Genomic DNA, 25080 nt, shown 5'->3' with positions numbered 1-25080 from the left:
TTTCCAGTAATCCTCTGAAGCTAGTCGACAACATTTGCTATATTGTTTAAGAAGTACATCCTCAAAGTATTGTGAAAGCAGAAGAACAAATCATACCATACATGTACACTTTCACGGAGAAGTGACTGGAAATATTAGTGATATTTGAGTTCTCATCCAGTTAGGAAATGGCTTCTTGAGGAATCCTCTCCCTTTACAAAGTCTTAAAACAGTTTAGAAAAGAAAAATAGTTTCCTCAGGAGAAAAATACTCTAGGTTACTAATACTTAAAAGCTCCAAAGGCATATGAATAATGCCCATTTTGTCTGTTTGACAAAAAACCCCATCAAAATAAAACACCTCTAAGTAAAATTTAAGAATTCAATATCAAGTTATGACCTCCTCAGTCTTCATATAAAAAAAAAGATAACAAACAGCTTAAGCAGGGGTGACCTTAGTAACTTAAGTGATAAGAACCTGCCTAAATGTTATCCTCAGCCATCCACTGATCCTACTCCCATCTGTACACTGATATACTATAACCTGGAGGTTGTACTACATATGCAATCACAAGAATCCATCCAGGAACAGAATACGTAATAGGACTGTTTTGATGCACTCCTGAAAAGAACTGCTCATCCCATTATTCTGTAATATACATGGGATATGGGCACTACTACCTGCCTCAAGGAAGGTTATCAAATATTTGAGAAGAAATGTTCACCAAGAAACTGGAGATAGATACTATGTCCAATTCTGGCACAATTCTGTCTGCAGAACATCTGCTGTTCATGACACAGAAGGAAAAAGATTTATACCCATTCATAAACTTTAGGTTGGGACCACATGCCTAAGAGAGGAAACAGGATTTGAAAGCATGCAGGTGGTAATCTGCATCCACTGACTGTAAGAGAAGATCACTGAGCTTCTGTATTGTCATTTAAATACCCTCCACCCAATATATGCTGCATGCCTATTTGAAATAAATGGCTTCTAGAAGTGAAAATACACACAAACCCCCCACCTTTCTTTTTTTTTTTCAAAGTGGGGATACTGTATACTTCGTTTACGTAATTTAAAAAACTGAAATACAGAACACCAAGGTATCTTATGCATGCATTTCATCAAATACTTCATCTGAGAGGAAAAAAGAAAGTAAGTCAAGTTTTGCATTAATCTCTACAGTTACTGAATTAACATGCTTTGCATCAAAGTTTGCTAGGAAAAAAAAGTATAATTTGAAATCACTAATATTGAAAAATTGGTCTTTTTATAATTGCTACATATATTTAAATCAATTTCCACTGAACTTTTTACTTACCATTTCCACGCCACACTTCAGCCAGATGGCAGCTTCCTTCTCCAGGCTCTTTGCAGAACTCTACTACATCACGACAGGTTGTTTCTGGTGTAATTGGAACTTCTGTCAAAATCTGTTCATTGTTGCTGAGAAACACAGTTAATATCATCTGAAAGAAAAAAAAAAAAAGTAGCAGAATATTAAAGAAAGAAAAAAAAAAGCCAAGAATAAGATTATGGCTAAGATTTATAATCCCCCTGTAAATGTTAATGTATGCTTATGGTTGGTTGCCACAGTCCATCAAAGTAGTTTTCAGTTTCTTGTAACTTTGCCAAAGCTTTACTCCTTTGTGCTGAAATTTTTTGACAGTGCATTAAATTGACTTTTTTGGTTGGTTTTTTTTTTTTGGGGGGGGGGGGGGTTTAAAGTCTTCAATTGAAATGGTTTAGTTCTGCCTGAAAATACTCCTGGGACAGAAGGAACAAGTTTTGGCTATGTTAGATGCTTGGAATTATAGCATTTCAATGTTGCAAATGAATTCGTACTTCAGCAAAGTAACCTGAAGGTGGCAACCCTTTGCATGATGGATATCACTTGCAATTGCCTGAGGATAAGAGTTACATTTGGTTGAATTGCAAAACTTTGGTTAAATGGTAAACCTCAGAGTTTTAAAGAAAAATAGGGAGAGGAAAAAAAGTTACATTTTGTCCAGTCGTATTTTTTTTTCAATATACTTTGCTCGAACTAAAAAACTCTGAAAAGTCAGTTCTATCTGCACTTCTTTGGCCCTACCCCCAGAGCTTGCTCTGTTGATCAGATGTAGATGCAACTTCACCATAGTGGTACTAAATGTTACAACATCAAAAGACTGTTTTACCTCTAGTCACTACTTCCAGCCATTCCAGCTGGAAAGAGTCACAAAACAGAAAATAACTTTTCTTCCCCTCCCCCCCAACTCTATACAACATTCACAATGACTTGACATCAAGGAAAACAGAAAGAAAGAAAAGTGGGGTGAAATCTATACAGGAAAAAGCCTAGCACTATGGGTTGCTATAAACTTCTGTTCCAGTTCCTTGCTGCATCTTAAATGCATGTCTTCACAAACACCTGCCTAGAGATATTCCCATCCCTCTTCATGTTATCAGGTGTTACTTGCCATAAAGTGAAACACTCAAGAACTGTTTACATTAACTTAACCCACCTCACCCCCCTGGTGCCTACATATTATGATATGATCATTAATAATATGTTTTGGAGCAGATTCTCCTGGAAGGCATGATAAGGCACATGAAAATAAACAAGGTGCTTGGTGACAGCCAGCATGGCTTCACTAAGGGGAAATCCTGCCTGACCAATTTGGTGGCCTTCTATGATGGGGCTACAGAACTGAGGGACAGGGGTAGAGCAGTTGATGTCATCTGCCTGGATTTGTGTAAAGCGTTTGACACTGTCCCACACGACATCCTTGTCTCTAAATTGGAGAGACATCAATTTGATGAATGGACCACTCGGTGGATAAAAAATTGGTTGGATGCCGCACACAAAGAATTGTGGTCAATGGCTCAATGTCCGGCTGGAGACCAGTAACGAGTGGTGTCCCTCAGGGATCAGTGTTGGGACCAGTCTTGTTTAACATCTTCATCGCTGACATGGACAGTGGGATTGAGTGCACCCCCAGCAAGTTTGCGGATGACACCAAGCTGTGTGGTTCGGTTGATACGCTGGAAGGAAGGAATGCCATCCAGAGGGACCTTGACATGCTTGTGAGGTTCGCTGATGCCAACCTCATGAAGTTTAACCATGACAAGTGCAAGGTCCTACACCTGGGTCGGAGCAATCCCAGACACAGCTACAGGCTGGGCAGAGAAGAGATTCAGACCAGCCCTGTGGAGAAGGACTTGGGGGTGCTGGTCGATGAGAAAATGAACATGAGCCGGCAGTGTGCACCTGCAGCCCAGAAAGCCAACCGTATCCTGGGCTGCATCAAAAGGAGCGTGACCAGCAGGTCGAAGGAGGCGATCCTGCCCCTTTGCTCTCGTGAGACCTCACTTGGAGTATTGTGTGCAGTTCTGGTGTCCTCAACATAAAAAGGACATGGAACTGTTGGAACAAGTCCAGAGGAGGGCCACGAGGATGATCAGGGGACTGGACCACCTCCCGTATGAAGACTGGCTGAGCAAGTTGGGGCTATTCAGCCTGGAGAAGAGAAGGCTGTGTGGAGACCTCATAGCAGCCTTCCAGTATCTGAAGGGGTCCTACAGGGATGCTAGGGAGGGACTCTTCATTAGGGACTATAGTGACAGGACAAGGGGTAACGGGTTAAAACTTAAACAGGGGAAGTTTAGATTGGATATAAGAAGGAAATTCTTTCCTGTTAGGGTGGTGAGGCAGTGGAATGGGTTGCCCAGGGAGGTTGTGAATGCTCCATCTCTGGCAGTGTTCAAGGCCAGGATGGATGAGACCTTGGGTGATATGGTTTAGTGCGAGGTGTCCCTGCCCATGGCAGGGGGGTTGGAACTAGATGATCTTAAGGTCCTTTCCAACCCTAACTATTCTACGATTCTATGTTCATTTGCTACATTCCCCTTATTAAGGTCCATCGCCTTATGCAGTATTCTCCATTTATTTGTTCTGTATGCCCTCATGTAATTTACTTTAAATGCTGGAAGTGTATAGTTAACAGCTGAGGGGCTCATTAAAAGATAAAAAACTTTCTACCAAGAAACAAAGTCCTAATACAATGGTGCTAAAGTGATTTATTTTTTCCTGTGTTGAGAACCAGTAAACGTTGTATTCAAAGACAAGTATTCCTACATTACACTAAAGCCTCTGAACAATAACGCACCCTAAGCACCTGGTTAAACAGGTACTTTTAATTCTCTGCACTTCAATTTCCCATCTGTAGTCAAAACACTTTCCTGTAAACTAAGAGATGGAACAGAGATAATGTGATGCTTAAAAAGACAAAGATATCACAAAAACGTATGTCCCTGTGACAAAATTTTGTCTGCAAAGGAAGTTCTTTCAGATCTTTCCAGTAAATAAAATGTGGCATCACATGTTGAGTCACAAAGATTAAACCTGATTATTTTAAAGCTCTTCATTAAATGCACACTCTCCACTTAAGCAGAGCTGTGCCTCAGTTTGCACAGGCAATTCTTAAAAACATTCATAATACTTTTATCTGTGGGACACATACACGTACCCAACTGGAGATTTGCATTACTAGATACTGGGCGAGAGCAGTCAATAGGATTCCAAATTCCAAGGACAAATTCCAAGAAAGCCCAGGCTTCAAGCTCTCAGTCTTCTCGTCAGTCCTCCAGGCTATTTTAGTCCATGTTTCTATTCTCCCTCAGCCTGCCAAGTTTGTATCCTGAAGTTTTCAAGTAACTACAACACAAGAGCCATCATCCAGGGCTTTGTGTATACTAAAATTCACCTCCAAGTTTCTCCAACAGCAGCATTAAAGGAAGCTATAGAAAAAGCTGTGGTACAAGACAGAAGGAACTATAGGATGCAGCCACAGATAGCAACAAAAGTACCTGTAACTACCTAGTATAAAGCAGCTCACAATGTTACTTTTCCCCCATAGAAGATTCAGATGTAATTTGAATATTCAGTGGCTGTGGTATCTTTTCCAGAATAAATATCTGATGTGGAATCTAGTAGTGCAATTTGACCTTAGATTTAGAAGAGTCATATATGAACATAAAACAATAGGCTTTAGAAGAGGTCATCTGCTGCAGCCTCTTGGCCTCAGGCAGGATCAACTATACCTATCTCATTCTTCAAAGATGCTTGTTTAACCTGTTCTGAAAAGCCTTTCATGATGGAAATTCCACCATTTCCCTGAACCATCCACTCCAGAAATCCAGGATTCCTGATGCACTGACAATTTTCTTAAAGTCTAACCAGAGATTTCCTTGCCACTATTTAAATCCACTAGTTCTCCCAGCCACAGGGATGACAGAAAACCCTTCCCCCACCCTTTTTTTTCTTTTTCCTCTGCAGTTAAAATTTAAGGAACATATAAAAAGTAAATTAAGTTAAATTGAACACCATCAATTTGACAGTTATTAATGCCAGTGTTATAAGTAGTTTCCCTATAACACGTGACAGTAATTTCAAAATAAAACCCAAGTTTCCTCAACATTATGAGAATACCAAGAGACCCTGGCTTTACAGAAGTTAATGATACAATGCATACTAGTTTTGTATCATTTGTCTGAAAGACTTATCATGAAAGGATAAATACAATGGCTTACCATTGTGAGGTTTTACATGGTTTTGATTTTTTTTATTGCTGTAAAGGTAACACTGGCCCAGAGAACTTGTGCCATGTATTCCTGATTATCTACCTGCATCTGCAGACAGGCTGAAAATGAAAGAAAAAAAACTTGGAGGTATGAATTATCCCATAGATTTCTCCATGAATTCAGACCTCAACCACTATATAAACTCAACAGTCCCCTTTGCAACACCAGGCCAAAATTTGCTGTATCTCCAACACACTGATTAATTATCTCAGCTTAGAGTGCATCAGAAGTACTGTCTTCTGCAAGGCTGGATGTCACTCACAGTATCATCTACTAGACAGCCCAGAGAAAGGTATCTCACTAATGAGGAAGCAAGGTGCTGTAGCCAGCTATCGGCATACTACTCCTCAAGCAGATTTGGTTAAGTAAGGATTTATTTTTACTAGGTTGTCTGAGTAATACCAAAGGAACCGAAATACTGTGCTGCATGTCCTGAAACATACACAAGCAGACTCAAAATACTCTACATTATTAATATATTGCAATAATAATTAGATTTTCAAGTTAGTGTAGTAGCTGTCCCTATTTGTAGTGGGGATGAATAAGAATCAGAGGTATTTCATAGAGATAAAATACCAAGCAGCATTGATGGAGCCTGGTAATTTGCCACTGAAGAATAAGAATGAAGCATAGATATGAAATACATAGTACATCCACTGAAGTAAATTAGCTTTATGAAACATTCTCAGCCAAAGATTAAGACACAGGAGAACAGGTAATTTAACATAATAAATCAAATGATTTAATTCCTAAATAGTATCAATTATAAAACCCATTGTGTCCAATGAGATCGTAACCTCTGCAGCATTTCTTTGATAATCTCTCAATTCAATCATTCAACATTTTTAATAACTGGACACAATGTCACACAACAGAATCAATCTGACATTCATGAGCAAGTCACCTCAGGTCTTCTGTATCACGTATTTTCTCACAGTGAACACCAAGCTCCAAATTTTAGACTTCCCTCCTCCTCCTCAACCCACACATGGATGTTGTCTGTTACTCTCCTCTACTGCTCCTGCTACCAAATCAATGGCTTTACTCCAATTTTTATGAATTCTCATCTTTCTGTACTCTTCTTTTTAACCTCCCTGCAAACTCTAGTATATCCTTGCACAGTTCAGGTTTTTTCCATGCAAGGTAAGCTGTATCAGACATCACAACCTGCCTTCAAAACTGTCATCTCACTCGTCAGCTTACAGAGGACCTCTTCCTAGGAGAGCCTCCGTATCAGCAGAGCCCAAATCTCTGTCCAAGAGATGCTTGGAGTGAGAAGTCCAGTAGTTATACATCTTGAAATGTTATCTCCCCTTTCTCCATTCCTGCCCCAGTTCTCCTTTTTCAACCACACTTCCTGTGTTATTTAAAGAACACAATCATCCCTGAAGTTTCTCGAGGAGGCAGAAAAGAGGGATAAATCTACGAGATCTTTATCCTCACTTATTACACCATCTCTTTTTACAGCTGCATAATGTCACCTGCAGAAATTTCAACAGGTGTCATCCATAGAGATGACACGATTTTATCTTTCTGGCCCATATCTCTTGCTAAGGAAGCTAAAATGTTGGCAATCTTCAGTCAACTCTTGTGAATACCTACCTATCAATTCAAGTTCCATACAGCTGTAACATTTAGTCCTTAGCCACGTTTCTCCAACGACTCCCTAGATTTCATACTCATAACAACACACAGGTACCTATCGCTGTGAGCTGTAATACAGACATCTTTGACACCCAGCATTTTCTGTCTTGAGTCTCAAATGTATCTCCAGTTTTCCCGTACAATATATAAAAATAGATAGGTTTTTTTTTCCTATCAACTATCAGCTAATGCTCTCACAGTCTGAAAACTTGCCTGTTAGTTTCCCACCTTTTCACTGGTATGCCTTTTTTACTCATGATGCTTGTAACAGCAAAAATCATTCTTCATACGTATGGCTTTGACCACACTGCCTTTCTGTGTCAGTCCTGATAAGCATAATTTACTGCTCTTCACTCAGCCATTGTGAAGTGGAACCTTCTTCCCTATAAGTTTTCAAACCATACCACAAAATTGATGCTGAATCAGTCCTTTACACCAGTTTCCTCCCTCCTCATGCTAAACAGGTGATTTTATGCTTTCTTCCGTGTTGTTTATCATGCCTTATATGCACATGCAAAGCAACCTCATTATTTTCCTTGAAGACCCTCGGTTACTTTTCAGGGTACAAAATACATTGACAGCTTACTTGTGCTCAATATGCTGAGAAGTGCTGCCAATCAGGCTCATAAATATTGCTTTGTCTATTTAGACTTCTCTGTCCAGTTCCTCTCTTATTTCTTCCCAAACCGAGGTTCCAAGAGCTGTGTAACAGAGACGCATCCTATCTTGTCTACCACAGCAGAGATCCCACAAGGCCACAACTTAATGCTTTACACACTATTATATAGAAACAAATAATCCTTAAAATGAGTCTGATGTCCTTTGTTCTAGACGAATTTGTTCAGGCTGTCCTAAAAACCAACCTGTCTTCCCTACTTGAGTTTTGCAACTTCATCTGCACTCTTCTAATACAATGCAGGTACCTGTGATTGGAATAAAAACTAAATCAGCATCACAAAACCAGATGGCAGCTGATACAGCACATTGTTTCTTAAGAAACAGCCTAAAAAGTTAAAACTCCAACCACTCAATTTTTTTTCTCATTATTTTTCTACAGTCTTAGTAAAGAAGTAAACCTTTTGATCTTCAGCTAATATCCCCAATTAAAAAGAACAGGTATACATTTAATTATATCCTCTTTAACAACAGTTTTCATGGAGACAAGAAATACATCTCACTCAACTACTGACTTAACACTACCAAGACCTGAAACACTGGTGCTTGGAAAGAATGAATTGTACACCCACACTTTCCACTGCCTTATGCCCAAGTTAATTTACTAACTCAGACAGCTGATACAACAAATATTGCAAATAACACAGTCCATATAAATATGTATCTCCTGAAATCCTGCTTGCAGGAAAGTGAATTATTAACCCACCAGAAAGCAATCGGACAAATACTATTTCAGGATATTCTGAAAGATTAGAATTTACAAGAAGCCCAAGATTATTCTCTTATAGTCATATATTCAATGAGAAAAAGAGAAGTAGTCACTTCTGGTGAAGATGGGAAATTACTCAGCTGACTTTTTACATGTAACTGGTTCTTAACACACATTTCCACTCAAAACCACGGTTCCTGGCAGAAGTGGATCAGATGATCATTACTTTTCCTTCGTGTAACCTGTTTCATGTCCACAACAATAATTTAGAAAAATCACATCTATGAAAGATTAGAAGATCATTCAAGTAGTGAACAAAAAGGGAAAAAAAATAACCCTACCAACCATATCCTGAGAAAATTAAAACCATTAATTTTTCCTTTTGTGCTATCCATCGCTCGTTACCCAAATCTAGATACAGGAATGCCTACCTGATACTAAAGATACAGTGCATAATAGATCTTCTTGTGTTAACAACTTTTGCCAATTCAAGAATTATCAAGCATATGAGTTAAGAATATACTGAGTGTTTAACAGCTAAATTCACACACTGCTGTTTAGTCCTCTTAGATTTTCCCTTTAATTGTCTTAGTTGTGGGGTGGTTTTTTTTCCTTCAACCAACCTAGAAATTTTATTGTGTAAAGAATGTGTTCAGATATTTTATAGTAAGAAACTATAAAAAGGCCTCTTCCAGCAGTGATGAGACTTTTCAAATACATTAAATGCTTGTTATTAAAAGGCTGGCACACAGTGAACAAAACACATTTCTGACAGAAATGTCAACTTCATTCCTTCTGTTTCACAGGACTTGGAAAGCATTATCTTCTCACCATGTATTTCTCCTTAATAAAGACTTCCAAAACATCCACTCAGTCTTCTGCTTTGACATTTCAGAGTACTTAGTGGTGCCTAGAACTCCAAGACGAGAACAGCAAGCAAAGAAAAGACATCTTCAAAGTAAATCTCTCTTGCAGAGTAGAAACCTTAACATCTCTCAAGAAGTTTTAATAACTTTCAACCTCGATTTTGATGACCCAAGAGTCCCAAAAACTTGCTGTACTTAAAATGCTACTACAATACAGGGGTAACCAAGATGTCCAAAACCGTATCTTTATAAAATGTCAAAGTCCCATCAAACAAATACAAACTTCAGTTAAAACTGGTTTTCAGTTACTAGTAAAATTGCAAAATGAGATGCAGGCAAAATATGAAGTAGTGAAAAATCAACCCTTTGGTAACAAGACATACTAATATGCCCAACTCTGCATCATGTAGAATGGCCCAGAGAAAAAGCCATTATCTCATACAACTTTGCTTGCCTGGAATTCCTAATATTACATAAATCTTGCATCAGCGACAGCTGTAGAAATTCTAGCTGCGTATTTCTATCACTGAAGCAGAATTGTAACTTTATTTGCAGTATGAACACCGCCCTGTCTTAAGATTATATAGTTAATTAGGTGAGGCTTTAAGCAATTACATTTTAAAAAGTAACCAGACTATGGAATTATAACCACAAAACTGTTTTAATTAAAGCAACGTAAAGATACATTCTTGACTCAAGTCATCAGTATTTCTTTATATACTGTTGAGATTTCAGAACAAACAAGACCCAAATAAATCTCTGATGTTATGTATAAACCCCAGAAAAACAGTAATAATATTAAACCATTTCAAATTCCTGTATTAAAAATGAATAAATTCAAATAAACAAGTTATTCACCATCATGCTTTATTCCGATAATTATTTACCTTCAGATGAAGCTGTTATTCTTAAAAACAGATCTGTTGAGTAATTTCTTGCAATGTGTTTAAGAGTCTTCTTTCAAATAAGAGCATCAAGACATAGAGCAATTTATTATCAATTACTGAGTTTTTCATTAGGAGATTTCTCTCATTTAATGTATTTTCCCTTCATATGGGGTGAGAAATAACTGTGTTTAATTTCCACGTTTCTGAATACATTTCCTCACATCCAAGCTGTACAAACTTTGAGTTCAGGACAAAATTTAGAGCATAGTGATGTTTGTTGACTACTAGTAAAATTCAAAAAGGCTGTGCAGAGTTTGCAGAGACTACAAAAATGAATAAAGTTTTCTACCAAAATGCAGACTTGGGAAACCAATAGCATGCTTCCTAGTACACTTTCAAATTTGAAGCCAACTGCCTCCCTATGGCCTGCAAAAGAATTCACAAAATTGGGAACAAGTCTCAGGCACTAAAACTGTATAGCATTCAGCTATGGGCTACTAATAAACATTAAATCTGTAATTTTCACTGTTGATTAACTTAAGAATTTATAAGGTTACTCTAAAATACAAACAACCTAATATTAGTCTTAGATAACATTTGCAATTTTGATCAAATCTGAAAATTTAATGTTGCTTAAATATCCTTAAACTATACTTATCTCACAGAAGTATTTTTGCATAAGCTTGTACGCAAGTTGCATTAATTGCTGGTTTGCAATCATTGAAAAAATATAAAAGTGATATACCTCGAGATCACGCTCATCAGGCTCAGCACAAGACAATCTGAGTACAGGAAGCACAGCCAAGAGAAAAATAACACAATAGTCTTGTCAGACAATAGTTGTACCAACATTTATTGGAGGGGTATAAAATTACTTCTCTTGCTAGAGCACAGTAATAACTTTCTTTTTTATTTTTAATATTTAAATCCTATTATAAAAATATAAAAGCACAGCATTAAAGGAATCCTTAAACAGTATTTTCCTACATTTTTGTAAGGCCTACATGTATACAATGGCTTAAAGAACTGATAAAAACCACATACATTTCTTCTCAGGACTTTCAGGACTGTTGCCTCTGCCCTCCCCAGTAAGTGAGCTTTCATATGTGACAGCAGGTGTTCAACAGAATTCAGACTATATCAAAATCCTACATCTGCTTGATATTCATTTGCTGAAGGGATATTTATGATGCTTTCTTGCTCTTTGTTACTGAAAGATAAAAGCTACAGCATCAATTGTAAATGGAGAATTTGACGCCTCTTTCAGTAGCAGATCTTTTTGGACAGCAGAGAAATAAGCCAACTTTTTTGCAAGAGGAAGGAAACAGCAGCTATCATCACATATTTAATACATTCAACTAAACAAGATAGATCCACAGATTATTAAATGAAAGGTATTGTAGTAGTTAACTGAAAGACAGCCAGAGCTCTAGGAAAACAATACCTAATGAAAACAATAGCAACTACGAGTTCACTTGTGTAAACCATACAAGCAACCCACAGACTCAAATGGGTATTCTACAAGCTGTGAGGAGCAAAATATGAATAGGGCTGTAAAAACAACTGACCTAACAAATGCTACATTTCTAGCATCTGCCTACAACAGAAGAGTGACATGATCATTTAGACATTATAATCCTAGATCAGATTTTAGACTCTGCTTTGTTATAGCAGAAGTCACAGTCAATCCATGGTACTAAACCACTGCCAGCTTTCCAGACGTTGTCTTCATAGAAGCCATTTATTGTTTGGCACAACATCAGAATGCCTTCTTTTAGATTCAGATGGTTCTGTTAAAAGTAAGCAGAGGCTGAGTTTTGGATAAATTAATTTAAAAGATGGGCAGTAAACTTTTGGCTACAGAAGGGAAAAGGGGGATAGCTTAAAAGAATAAAAGAGGTTGCACGACAAACAAAACTATTAATTTAAAGGGAAATCTGTCCAAGTGCAATATTTAACGGCATTAGCTAAAGCAATATAGCCTGAAGTTAGAAAAATCTGTAAAACGTGCCTCTTGTGATGTTTTCTAGTGGAAAATGTAATTTGGCACTTGCTACAGAATGAGTTCAACATCCCTGAATCGTATTATCTGTTGGCTTGATTCCTGAATTGCTACATCTGGAGAAATAGCAACAGATCTTGTTGTTCTCCTTGATGCAAATGATTCTACCAAAGGACTGTCAAGACACAAGTTACCATGTAAAAGTCTTGTAAACATGGGGATAATTCCAGGTACATTGACAAGCTCTTGCTGAGCACATTTCTCAGTTAGGCAACATAAATTATAAATGGAGAGATATTTATTCTTTCCAGAGCAAGGCTTTGAAATTTCGTTTTGTTCCACTGTTTAAAAGACTGTGGACTGTGTACTATCTTTTATCATATACACAACTGTTATTAAAGGTGTAAGTTGGAAACTCTTATTGAAAGACTGATCAGTTGATGCTGAATTTCCTAACCCCCTTACAAGGTTCATGGCAACTCAGTACATATAAGTAAGTATTCTTACCCTGATGATTAGTATTCTCTAATAATAGATGGCAAATGTGTCTCTGCTATCTATCAGCCAAGAACCGGTCTTCTCATCAGGCAGGAAGTCCTAGCATTTTTCTGACACTTAACTGGCTTCATTAAAGATACTCTGTTTTACCTTTTAGAATATTTTTTATCTGTGAATCTTAGGATGACAAACCTTTTGTACTGCTGCCTGCCTAATTTCAATGAAATTTATCTAACGTACCTTGAAAGGTACAGTAAAAAGCAGGCAACAACAATTCTGTGCTGCTTATTAAAAAAGTAAAAGCATTTGATAATCTAGTTAAGAAATAACAGATATCCTTGCTATAACTATGTATTTTAGTAGTTGTTTAGGCCTACTATGGGAATTCCTTGAACAATGGATTCTTGTCAAATTCTTTAGAAAAATACAGCAGAAACTGCATTTGCAAAGGCATGGAACACTCGTAACATGCAGGAAAAGTCAGAAGTTCAGGGGACAGCAAGACTCCAGATCAAAACAACAGCTAAATTGGTGCAGTCATCTTTCCTGAAGTCCATTTGTCCATTATTTCTGACAGCTCTCTTTTGATAAAATATGAACATGATGGCCACGTTTCCACTATTCTTCACATCTCCAACCCAGGGTCCTCCAAACCAGATTGTTTGGAAAGCTTAAGTGGGGCCACCCAGCACAGGGCCAAGAGTGGCCCCACAGCCCCTAAGGAAGAGGAAGGAGGAATCACTATGGCACTACAACTGCTTCCCAAGGCACAGGATCACAAACATAACTTAGTGCCAATGTTCAGAGGTTGAAATCTTTCACATCTACCAAAGTAGCCAGCACTGTACAAATACATGACAAGCTTGAAACAACAGTTCTAAAATATTAACTCCCCATTTCATCAGCTGACAAGAATCGTATATAAAAAAAATACTATTAAATATTTAAGTTTCCAAATCTCTACAGAAGACGTTGCTGAACAACAACACAACTGTAAAATCTGCAGTATACTCAGGTGAACTGGCAATAAGTTAAAAACTAAATTAATCCAAGATGACTCAGCTTCAGAAATAATTTTATTACATAAGAATCTCAGCTTTCCAGACAGGAAAAAAAAAAAATAGGAGGGTGATACAAGGTGAAAATCTATTCAAGGTTTTTGCATATTTGCATTAGCAATACTACAATTTACTTTGAAATAAAGCTCATTCTGAAATCACAAGGCAAAGCTGAAGAGCAGGGTTAACCATGAGGGTTTGGGTTAATTTTCCTGAAAGACAACTTATTCTTCAAAATCCACAAACAGAAGCATCCCACAGAATGTGTATCACAGAACTGAGTGTTCTCAAATTATTGAAACTATTTTGGCCAAGGTTAAGGAAAGGGAGGTGCTGATGTTTCTACAGTCTTGTGCTCGACCTTGCCAACAGCTACAGCAAAGTCATCCGAAAACCCACTGAATTCCAGAAAAGCCTGAGCTACCTACTGCATTAAAAATAAAATAATAAAAAAATTATAGGATACAGAGACAGACATTTGTGTCTTTTCATGTACAGCTTTTCAACATAACACCAAAAAAAAAAAACAAACAACCCAAAAAGTTAAACCCCAAAACAAAACCAAATAACCGCCACAGTATTTTTACTAAAGACATTGTGCTTTTTGCCAATTAATATAGGTGATTTGCAGCACTGAACATCACTTTTTAATTTTACAAACAAGAAGCAACTTTTATAAGATCTACAGACACACACCCATATGTGAAATTGCAACTGGAATCAGCACTACTCTTTCATTTTCAACAGAGCAAAACAAGAAGGGACTGCCACAGCTTTCTCCCACAGAGCGGAAAGTATTAACAAAATCCCGATTGTTTAGTGTATTGCTTTCCGGGAATACCAACCATTCAGTCTTAGATGTCATGTTAGCTGGCTTGGCAAAAATGTAAAAAGTGAAAAGTGAATACATCCTTTGGGATTCAACAGGCAGTCTGTAGGGTTTTCCTTCCATCACAGTGGAAACTGCACATAACAGAAAATAACTCTTTCCAGGGCGTACCTTTAGTTTTTAAATGTCAGATTTGAAAATTAAAAGCTGTTCTGTTCTACTCTAAGATCTCCACTTTGGCTGAATCAAAACCCACCAATAATAATAAAATTAAATAAAATCAAACAACATATGCAAGGTAAAAGTAAAGATTTGAGGCATTTCATATATACAAGAAACTATTAAGACAATAATCTACCATCTTCAAGTAAAATTCCACATAAACACACTCTAACCCATTATAAGGATACACTGTTCAGTTAAAAAAAAAAATACCTAAAATGCTTCATTTTACAACAAAGACAGAAAAAAGTGATGTAATCCCACCTTTTTTTTTTTTATTCTGTCCTTTTTCCAGTTTTTAGAGTTAAGTCCAGTCTTTTGTGGCAGCCAAGATTTCTCTTTTGAGGTTTTTATAATATTCTGAAGAACCATCCTCAAAACATTCTTCATGTGGACAGTTGTAAACAGCAACAAATAAAAAAAAAAGTGTGTAGAGCTAAAAATTAGGAAGAGTTTCTGTGCACAACTACAGTGAAAAACTACTTAAACAGAGTATTTTTGGTCTCTGGCATATGAATTCAAGCAGTAATGACGAGCAGTGATAAGCCGCTCTAAAGAAACAAGACAGGCTACAGTTGTGACAGGAACAAGATAGGCTAGATCAAGTTTCACCTAATTAGGCAAGGTTGCAGTAGGGGAGTTCTGCTATCCTCTCATTGTGCAACAGTAATCTTTGCTATTATAATAATGACAAACAGTAAGTATCTTAAATTTACATATAAGGCTCTGCCCATCTCAAAAGAGACAGAAGTGATTTTCCTGTTAAGGGGACAACGACACAAGATGTTCCAAGAGCAAATAATCATAACAAGTATCAGAAGACATTTCCATGACATTTTCTTAGATCAGGAAAATATTTTAAAATGACCACCAGCTTAAAAACAAAACAAACCACAACAACAAATCTACCATGTATTTATGCCTAAAAATACTATAGTTCAAGCACTACTCTGTGCTTGGCAAACTCTGCCTTCTTGCTGGACGTAATTCAAGCAGCAAAGAATATAAAATGGTAAACTGTGTTTTTGATTGCCTCTTCATGTCAAGGGACAGCAAATGTTTGTCATCTTCCTGTCAACACTATACAGAATCCAGAGTGGGGAACAGACAGAGAGATGGCACCAAGAGTGCATTTAGCTTTTACTCTACAATTGCAGGAACAAAGCATATTCTCCATTCCCTTAATAGAGAAAACTGAGATAAAGAGTCGGCAAGTGACACAAGGGGGTAAAAAAAACAGAAAGAAACCAAAGAAAAACAAAACAAAACAAAATCCAAACCACACTATGAAAGAACACAAATGAACAACCCAGCTCTCTTAGAACACAGCTATAATGTATGTTTTCTGTGTAGCACTTCAGACGTTACTTGCAGGAAAGGAAACATAAGGGGTTCTCAGCTTCATTATCAGCCATAGAATTGTTACATTACCTTTCCCTACAAAGGGCAGCAAAGAAGAAAAAGCTAGTACGACACCATATTTAGCCTGCTTCACTACCCAGAAATAGTAATGTCCTCCCTTAAATCATTTTGTCGGTAACAAAAAACACTTTAACCCCATGCAGTATTCCTTTATTCCCCAGCAAACATGTATCATGGTGAGAGGTTTATACAGAGTATAACTGGTTGAATCATTTCAGACTTATAAAATGCTGCAACTTTAAAAAGTTAATCTGCGAGTAACTGAGAACCTTTTAAATAAATAAGGAACTACAGGATATTTCTTAAAGGGGAAGGGTTGTTTTGTTTTTGGAAGGATGGGAAAATCTAAAACCAGATTGTATCTTTATCTGCCAGAAAAACAAACTGTATCACATGAATAAATATTTGAGAGGAAAAGCTGGGCCTATATTAACACATATTGTGCCACTTTTCCAACTATGGCTACTGGCTGAATTCTTCTAAAAAACTCCCCAAACCCACAAAACCTTACTGCAACAGAAAGGCATGACATACACATGCAGACCAGAAATTCATGGAGTGTCCAAAACTGAAGCCTGCCAGCCCTATTGAGTAACTGGGTTCTTCCAAGAGGAACAGGCACATAAACATAAACACATGTGTCACTGAACTTCCCTTTCACCCTGTCATCCTCCCTTCCGGAATAACTAAAAACACCTGCAAGTACTTTGTTAGATCAGATAAATAATAGAAGCAATACATGCACACTATAGCCCCTTGCTTTCTCTCGTATACATAGATGCATTGTCTCCATATTGTGTAACTGATGAAGTGCAGCTATTTGGATGACTGATTTAACTGTTACTTTTAGATAGGTAAATCTGAATCTAGAATATATAGAGATAAGGACACTACAACCTCTGGTTGCTTAATATATTATCAGCCTCAAAACCCTCAATTAAAGAAATAAGACTGTTTTCCTTCCGGAAATGTAGAGGTTTCAAATATTCTAAATGAAGGTGAGGTACAAAGACGTAAGTTACCAATCTACTTTAAATGTAAAAACCAGGTAAAGTCCCAGAGGACTTGCCCTGTGTGACAAACTCATATTTAACAAACCTATACACATGCAGATTATCTAAGTCACTCAGTGGGAAAGTAACTGCAGTCTGTGATCCCACTAAAGCATTTTAACATGAAGACACTAATGACCTCTGAAAAATCACAAGGAATGATATAGAAGAAAAAATGTAAAGAAAACTGGAAGCATAATTGTCTAAAATGACACAAGTTTACACCAAATATTTACACAAAATGAGAAATCACGTAACATAAAGCTATAGATTAAATTGGTGGATGCGAACAACTAAGAATACTGAGAAGTAACAGACAAATATACAGAAAAGGAAGAGGTGGAATAAAATACAACACCATGTAGGGTATCACTAACTTTAAATTAAGGCTTATTTGTTTTAATAGGTATTGTTCCATTTTGCCACCTTATCTTACCCTCTCACTATTTTCAGTTCTTACCCCTGCTACATAAACTATACTGTAAATGCTTAATATGCAAATGTACCATTTATTTTGAACATGCTTACCTACTCGTGTACAACTGCACAGAGGCCGAGCTAATCTTTTCCCATATTTGTAGAAAATTAATTTATACAGACACTTTAAGACTACTTCCAGATGAAAACTAACAAAACACACAAAACCAGCTTGTTTGCTTTCTATACGTTCTCTTTCAGTGCTTTTCAATCAAAAACCCATTGATCATGCTGGGAAAAGTAAAAAAAGAAAAAAAAAACCCAAAAAACCAACAAGCAAACCAAACAACAACCAATAAACCAAACACCTCCCCCCCCCAAAAAAAGAACAACAAAAAGAAACCAAACAAAAAAGAAACAAACCCCACCCAACACCTGACCCCAGCAAAAACAAAACAAAACAAAAAAATCTAATTTTTAACAAGTCCTTATAAATTAATATTACTTAATGAGACTGTAAAGCCTAAGCATACTCATCACTTCCATTTTGGTAAACTGACAGCTAAGTTTACATAGTTCTTAAAAATGTTTTACGTAAAAGCAAGTTATGTTCTATTGCAATCTAACTGTACTATGCTCAGTAACCTATGCAGAATGTAATTCGTGGTGAGTGTGTTTCCTTCTTCCAATCAGAAGATAAAGAAAATAAAAAGTGAAAAAGAACTAGATTTAAGCATGTCAAATACATACATTAATTTATAGAACATTCAGAAAAGAAATTGTGCTCAGCATGCTCTCTTCCAGAGGAGGGTTCACGCCTCTCCAAATGACAAAAACACAGTAGCACCCCTAAATCCCCTGCATATCTGACTTTGTATTCCAGTATAACTAACAATATATAAAAATATACATAGCTACGTGGCAATACTTACATTTTTGCATTCTTTCACATATTTTAAGACATCTTTTCTCAATAGAAAACTGCGGTACTTAACAAAACAAGGAGGATGACTGAAAGGAAAGCAAAAGGTTTATAAACTCAGACACAATTGGAACACTCTCATCCCTGAGTACTGGAAGAAAAGAGGTTATTGAGACCTCAGCGCTTGAAAAATTCCTGTATCATTTGAGGGATAATAAGAAAAAGCTGACCAAAAGCTTTTTTCTGCTTCTGAAAAACATATAGACAAGTACATGCACACTCCTGATCAAGCTTCCTCATAATTTCACGCCAAGGCTTCTTCAGAACTCAGAGAAAGAACTGAGCAATACATAATAGCTTCTTATGACCAGGAAAGGGCAACAGCAGTCATGGAGGTAATCCAGTAATGTACTGAACACTCAAATCATAAAGTTCTCTTAGGGTGAATGTGTAAAACACCCAGAAACGCAAAAATACTGTATTAGAAACACTGTGTAGTAAATCCTCTGATTTAGTGTCTTATGTCCCTTAAAGTGGTTTAGGTTTTTTTTAGACTATGATTTTCTACCTCTAGCACAAAAAAAAATCCACCATAAAAAGGTATAAAAAGGATATCAAAGTAGTCGAAAGGTTGGTACACATGAAAGTGAACCAAATTCAGAAGTTCTTTACCTAAAAATGAGGAAGCACAGCAGTTGTTACATAAATGAAATTATTCCACACTAAGTATTTGAGTTGGACTCCAAAAAAAACGATCACACTGGGGTAAACAGCAATTTATAATTTACCATTTAAACTTCCTTCACCACTTCACCTCCTATCAGTGCTAAAAAAGCAAACACTACCACTCTACCATCAGAAAAAAAAATAAAAAGAAAGTAAAACTAAAGTGTTGCACTCAGAAATTTGGCCCCAGGTGGGGTGGGGTGGTGTTGCAAGCAACAGATTTGAAACTGATTTGTTTCAATGTAAAGCTTGGTTTTTTATAGCCTATTCCTGTATCCAACAAGCTCTTGCTGAAGTGGTAACTGACAACAAAATGGTAAACATGCTGCACTGCACTATTCATCAAGAAGTTATTCAGAAAAAGGACTGGAAAGGTTTCCAAGTGACATGGCCTAGAACAGAAAACAGTCCATGTGGTCTAGATTTAAAATAATGGCATGGATCCTGACATGACTTAGAAGTGCAAAGGAGGTCAACCACTACAGATTATTTTTTCCCCCCCCCACTATTAGAAGTACATCAATCAGACTTCAAGCTGAAATTCAGGTAACTTGGGACAATAGAGCAGTATATAACAAAATTAAGCATCAGGCATGCTGAGACATTCAGAACTGCATGCAGAGATGAAGCTGCACACTGAGATGAGTTTCATAGTTTATTTTTATAAGACACTTACAAGAATTCAATAACCTCCCAAAGCGTACACACAGTTCAACTGTTTGGAGCCTGAACAGTATTTAACCTATTCTTTAGCCTGCAGAATCATCCAAAATTTCCGTTCCATGAACTTGCCGAAAATCTAAGTACTTCTCTGACAATGTATCTCAACAGCAACTTTGACACTAAGAACCCTGTTTCACTATTTCTAAGTATATATCTGACAAAGCTAAGCATGTGGCATACATATGTACTATAACAATTATCTTACAGAATTTGTAAGAAATAGCTGTCAGTTCATAGATGCTAATACTTTCACAGATGCCCAAATAACAAGTTAGATAAGCTGCCAGTGCGTAATTTAAGTTTCAGGCAAGTAATCACTTACTACACATACTACTTTCTGATGCTGCCCACATCATCACATGGTATATGCTCTGGCTACCATTCTTCCCTCTACAAAATGCTAACAGGCTGCCAACCATTTTACAATCAATTATACCATAACAATGTACAAATATCCTTTCCTTGTTCTGTATCTTGTCAAAGGAAGTGACTGATATATTAGTAAAATTTATTCCAGATATTAAGACAATGTTTTTATTTGAAGTAGCTTGAAAACCCTTATCTTCAGCTGGATGGGATAGACTCAGGTCAGGTTTTGACCAACACACTGGTTAATATTTTACAAGATAGTCAGAAATCTGAAACTTGGTTTGTTTGTTTGTTTTTAAAAAAGTAGTAAGTATGGGGGGAAGAGGAAGTAGAAAAAAAAAAAGGCTGAACTATATTGGAATTATAGTACCTTCAGAATGAGTAAGAATGCCAACAAATGCTGCTCAATCTTGAATCACAAATTAGACAAATTGCATTTGGAAATAGAATTAGATAAAGATTTTCTGATGCAAACATGCATTCAGACTATGTCTCCTCCACTTAAATTGCGTCTCCTATTCTAAATTAAGACTTAAGCCATCTTGTTTGACAAAAAAAAAATTATATGCAGGTAAACGTGTACTTAATGGCTATGGTAAATTTTGCTAGTCTCAAACCACCCTCTTTCTTTCCCTTTAAACATCAGAGAGCCGCATAGGCAATACTTTTCTCCAAACATTAATAACGTGGCCCTGCCTACTGCTTTGTTCATCTAACGCTGTAACTCTCAACAAGTCTCAGCTACTCAACTTAGCAGGTGTGGACAGATGTATTCTGGTTTTTAGAGGAGCAAGGTTTGCTGGTCTCCAGGTATCAAAAACTGGCTCTCAGGAGAGTAAACCACAGAATTAATTCAGATGCTAGTCAATGCACTGTGCTTCTGTGCATGAAGTCAGCCCATGGGATTTACGATTTCTGGAGGTCAGCCTGGCAGAGATGCTGGGCACGACACTGTTTTCTTGTTTTAGCTTCGAAGAGCAGGGAAGTTACTCTTCTTTGCCACTTGGGACATGGATTACATTCCAAAATCATCCAGATATATCTCACCATATTCACCGCGGAGTCATTTCAGGCTAAAAAAAATAAAAAAATCCAGACAGCCTAAGCTAATAAAACTGTTGACATCCTTCCTGCAATCTACAGTTTTCTGTGCCTTCTTGTGCTGGTTTCAGTGCTTATCTGACCCTGCACCCTGCTGGTTTCAGTGTGCTCAGCTGGCAGAAAAGTATGCCGGGGAGGAAAAAAAAAAAAAAAAAAAAAAAAAAAAAGGAAAAAAAAAAAAAAGAAAAAAAAAAAAAAGGCAAACAACTCCCTGCTGAGTTCACAAACTGAAACAGCTCAGTACAGAATCAGCTATCTAACAGAGCTAATACCGAAGAGGGGGCAGCAGGCAGGACTACAGCAGCCCCTGCAGTTGTATCAATTTCACCTACACAAAACTGAAGCCTCCATTTCCCACAGTCTCAATTTATAAACATTAGCTTAGTCATGTGAAAGCTGAAATCTTTTTCTTGAACCTAAAGTAGATATAAGGAGCCATACGTTAAATACGGTGTGTGTAACGCATGCAAGTTTAGAATAAATTGCTACCTGGTGAAGCTGGAATTCCTTAAATAAGCAGTTTTATAGCTACAATTTCCTCACACATAAATAGAGTTCTGCTGCTAAGCAAAGCAATGAGATGAAAACTAAAAAAAAAAAAAAAAAAAAAAATAATCTTAATTGTACTTTAATGAAGTAGCCTAAATTACACTATGAATCTTAGAGAATAAGGTAATAATGGGCAGAAATCAGAAGGAATGCAATATTGCTAAGTGTGGGGAGAAAAAATAATGGAGACTAGCAACTGCCAATTAAGTTTTACTGTTTTTCCTTTTTTTTTGGTCCCAACTTTATATTTGTTCCTCAAGATTTCCACACATTTTACCAAAAACCCCAATATCCCTTACTTCCTCCTGTTTCAGGGAAAATCTGAAGTTACTGGATACCCAACAAAGATGTGAAAACTGGTGAAATCGTAACTTATCCTTGAAGCAACGTTACTGAACTGCAGAAATCTTTAGTTTCATCACACTGTTCTATTCACCTGATAAATAAAGAGAAAACAAAATTCAAAATATGTCACCTGGGGTACAGCTCCAAAAGAAATTAAATTGAATAAATAAAAATACTGAAAGGGTGGGATTCCACTTTCCTATCCCCTTCTTCATTACCAATCTCAGTCAAGAGATCCGCTCCCTCCTGTACCAACACAGACAAAAGAATAGTCGCAATGTAAGCTGATATAATGCACCAGCCTGGCAAAATATGTAGGTATGCGTATGTGTGTACATATACATCATCAGCATTCCTTGGATACAATTATTTTTTTACATTTTTTAGTGACCTGGTTCAGTGTACTGAGACAAGCAGCGAGATCCATTCAAAGTGAACAGTGGGAATAAGCAGCAAGGAAGAGGAAACAGCCTCTTCCACCAGCCTCAGGAAATGGTTAACCCAGCTCATCCCTATTGTGAAACCTCAGTCTTGAAAGGAATTCAGTTCCTCCAACATCCTACTGCACCACAATGATAAATCCACATTCCCCTACACAAGCAAGGTCACACGTACTTGCTTCTAAGCAAGATTTAAGAAAAAAGTGACCCAAAACCTAGGTCAAGTGGCTGAAAATTGACGTTCAAAACAATTCTTTCCTTCCATTAAGCAGATTATATTTTCGCTTATCCTTTGAGTTATCATAAAATGCAGGCTCTGTCCTAACAGTAGCATAGCTGCTTCTGACACACAAATCTGCTTCTGAAGGATGGCATCTATTATTGTACAATATAATCCTGTTATGGTCAGTCTTAAAAAAATGCTTTTAGAAGCTCAAAACATTGAGCACATTCCCTGGATATATTGTCTAACACATCAGAGATTCTTACACGCTTCCAAGTTTAATTGAGCCTAATGACAGATTTCCAAATTACTGGGAAAATGTACTAAAGTGTTAAAATTAATATTTCATATTTATTTACTTTAAAGACTATAATTTAAGAATCAATGAAACACAGGATTCAAGACAGATGGAAAATCTGTTCATATGTGAAGGTGTCCCTGCCCATGGCAGGGGGGTTGGAACTTGATGATCTTAAGGTTCTTTGCAACCCTAACTACTCTATGATTGTATGATTCTAAGATTTTAAAGATATTTGAAATCACCTAATAATATAATTCTCCAATTTAAGGAAAAAAAAATAAAAGCCACACTTTCCTGTGGTGTGACACAAGCCCAAGAATTAGATCCTATATCCCAGGCTAGCATGTTCACTTAGGGTTGAAGTATTTTGAGCTATCCTGTGCTAGTAATTAATGTATGTTAATAATAAGCTTTTAATTTAGACAAACACATAAGACTTGTAAATTCCAACAGTGAGTCATGATGGAAAGGGAGCAAGATGCCTTCCCTTCACCTCCCCCAATTAAGCAATAATTTGTTTCTCTCTTTAAACCTCCATTCTCGCTTTTTTCTTTTTTGAAGATGCCTCCAGATTATAGGAACACAACAAAAATAAAGCTGTTTAAAAATAAATGCGAGTTTTGATTTTAGTACCAAACATTAGACAGTGAAGTCTTTAAAATAGGAACTTCGTTCTATGTATGGACAACTGTTAAAATAGTGGGGGCTGTTCCACAAGTGTATGTGATCTTAATATAAATAATCAGCTACATGGGTTTTTTTAATAATATATTTCACATCAAACTTGGATTTGTCAGATTAACATAACTGAAACTGGTAGAATGGAATTCTGTTGTCAAATAAATACCTCTTCTTGCTAAAGTCTGCAATGAGCGACAATCTCATCTATGTTAATAGAGGAAGAGAAACTAATAGAGAGTATTCTGTCCTTCAAAATTTTCTCATATATTTCATTACAATCCACAGGTATCTATTAAATATACTTAAATACTGTATTATCAGAATAGCCTACAAGTAGTACTTTTTGTTGACATGGAGATGATTATGAACTTATTTTTAACCACACAATAGCCCATATTTTGTCATTCAAAAAAAAAAAGCAATGTGATCAAAAAAAACCACAAAATGGCCTTTAAGCTTTGTTGCAATGAATAACTCCTTTAATAATGGCTGATAAACTTGCAAATCGTTCTCCACAATCAGTTCACATTTATTCAACAAACAAGAATGTTAACAGATAACTGTAGAGCTCTGAATTAATTGCAATATATTTTATCTCAACATCACTGAGAATTCCTAATATTAAAGTGACACATTTTCCTTTAGACTTTTACAACATATTGTAGGGAAGAGAACAGAAAATATTTTGGGTTTTAATTAGGAATAAGCAATTCCGCTTTAGACTTTTTGGAAAAGGTTTTGGACTGAATACATGAAAAGTATGCACTCATTTAAAAACAAAACAAAAAAAACCCAACATCCCAAAACCAACAGAAAAC

The 25080-nt window shown here is 36.7% G+C and overlaps 1 protein-coding gene across 6 annotated transcripts in view; it reads right to left on the bottom strand.

Moving 5' to 3' along the window:
* Positions 1–25080, bottom strand: part of PPP1R13B (protein phosphatase 1 regulatory subunit 13B) — a 326672-nt gene that overhangs the window by 43640 nt on the left and 257952 nt on the right. For 3 of the 6 annotated variants that reach the window (XM_061376288.1, XM_061376286.1, XM_061376287.1), the window contains one exon: positions 1301–1448. The exons of 1 other annotated variant lie outside the window; for it this stretch is intronic. In XM_061376288.1, coding sequence (XP_061232272.1) covers positions 1301–1448 — 148 coding nt within the window. Of the gene's footprint in view, positions 1–1300; positions 1449–15255; positions 15502–25080 lie in introns of those variants that run through there. 2 more of the 6 variants (XM_061376285.1, XM_061376289.1) reach the window with 1 other exon arrangement.

The sequence above is a fragment of the Neopsephotus bourkii genome, unplaced genomic scaffold, assembly GCF_033783945.1.
Source record: "Neopsephotus bourkii isolate Nb327-2 ecotype Australia unplaced genomic scaffold, CSIRO-AGI_Nbou_v1 NB_1707, whole genome shotgun sequence".
NCBI lineage: Eukaryota > Metazoa > Chordata > Aves > Psittaciformes > Psittacidae > Neopsephotus > Neopsephotus bourkii.
This window is presented reverse-complemented; position numbering and strand designations above follow the sequence as displayed.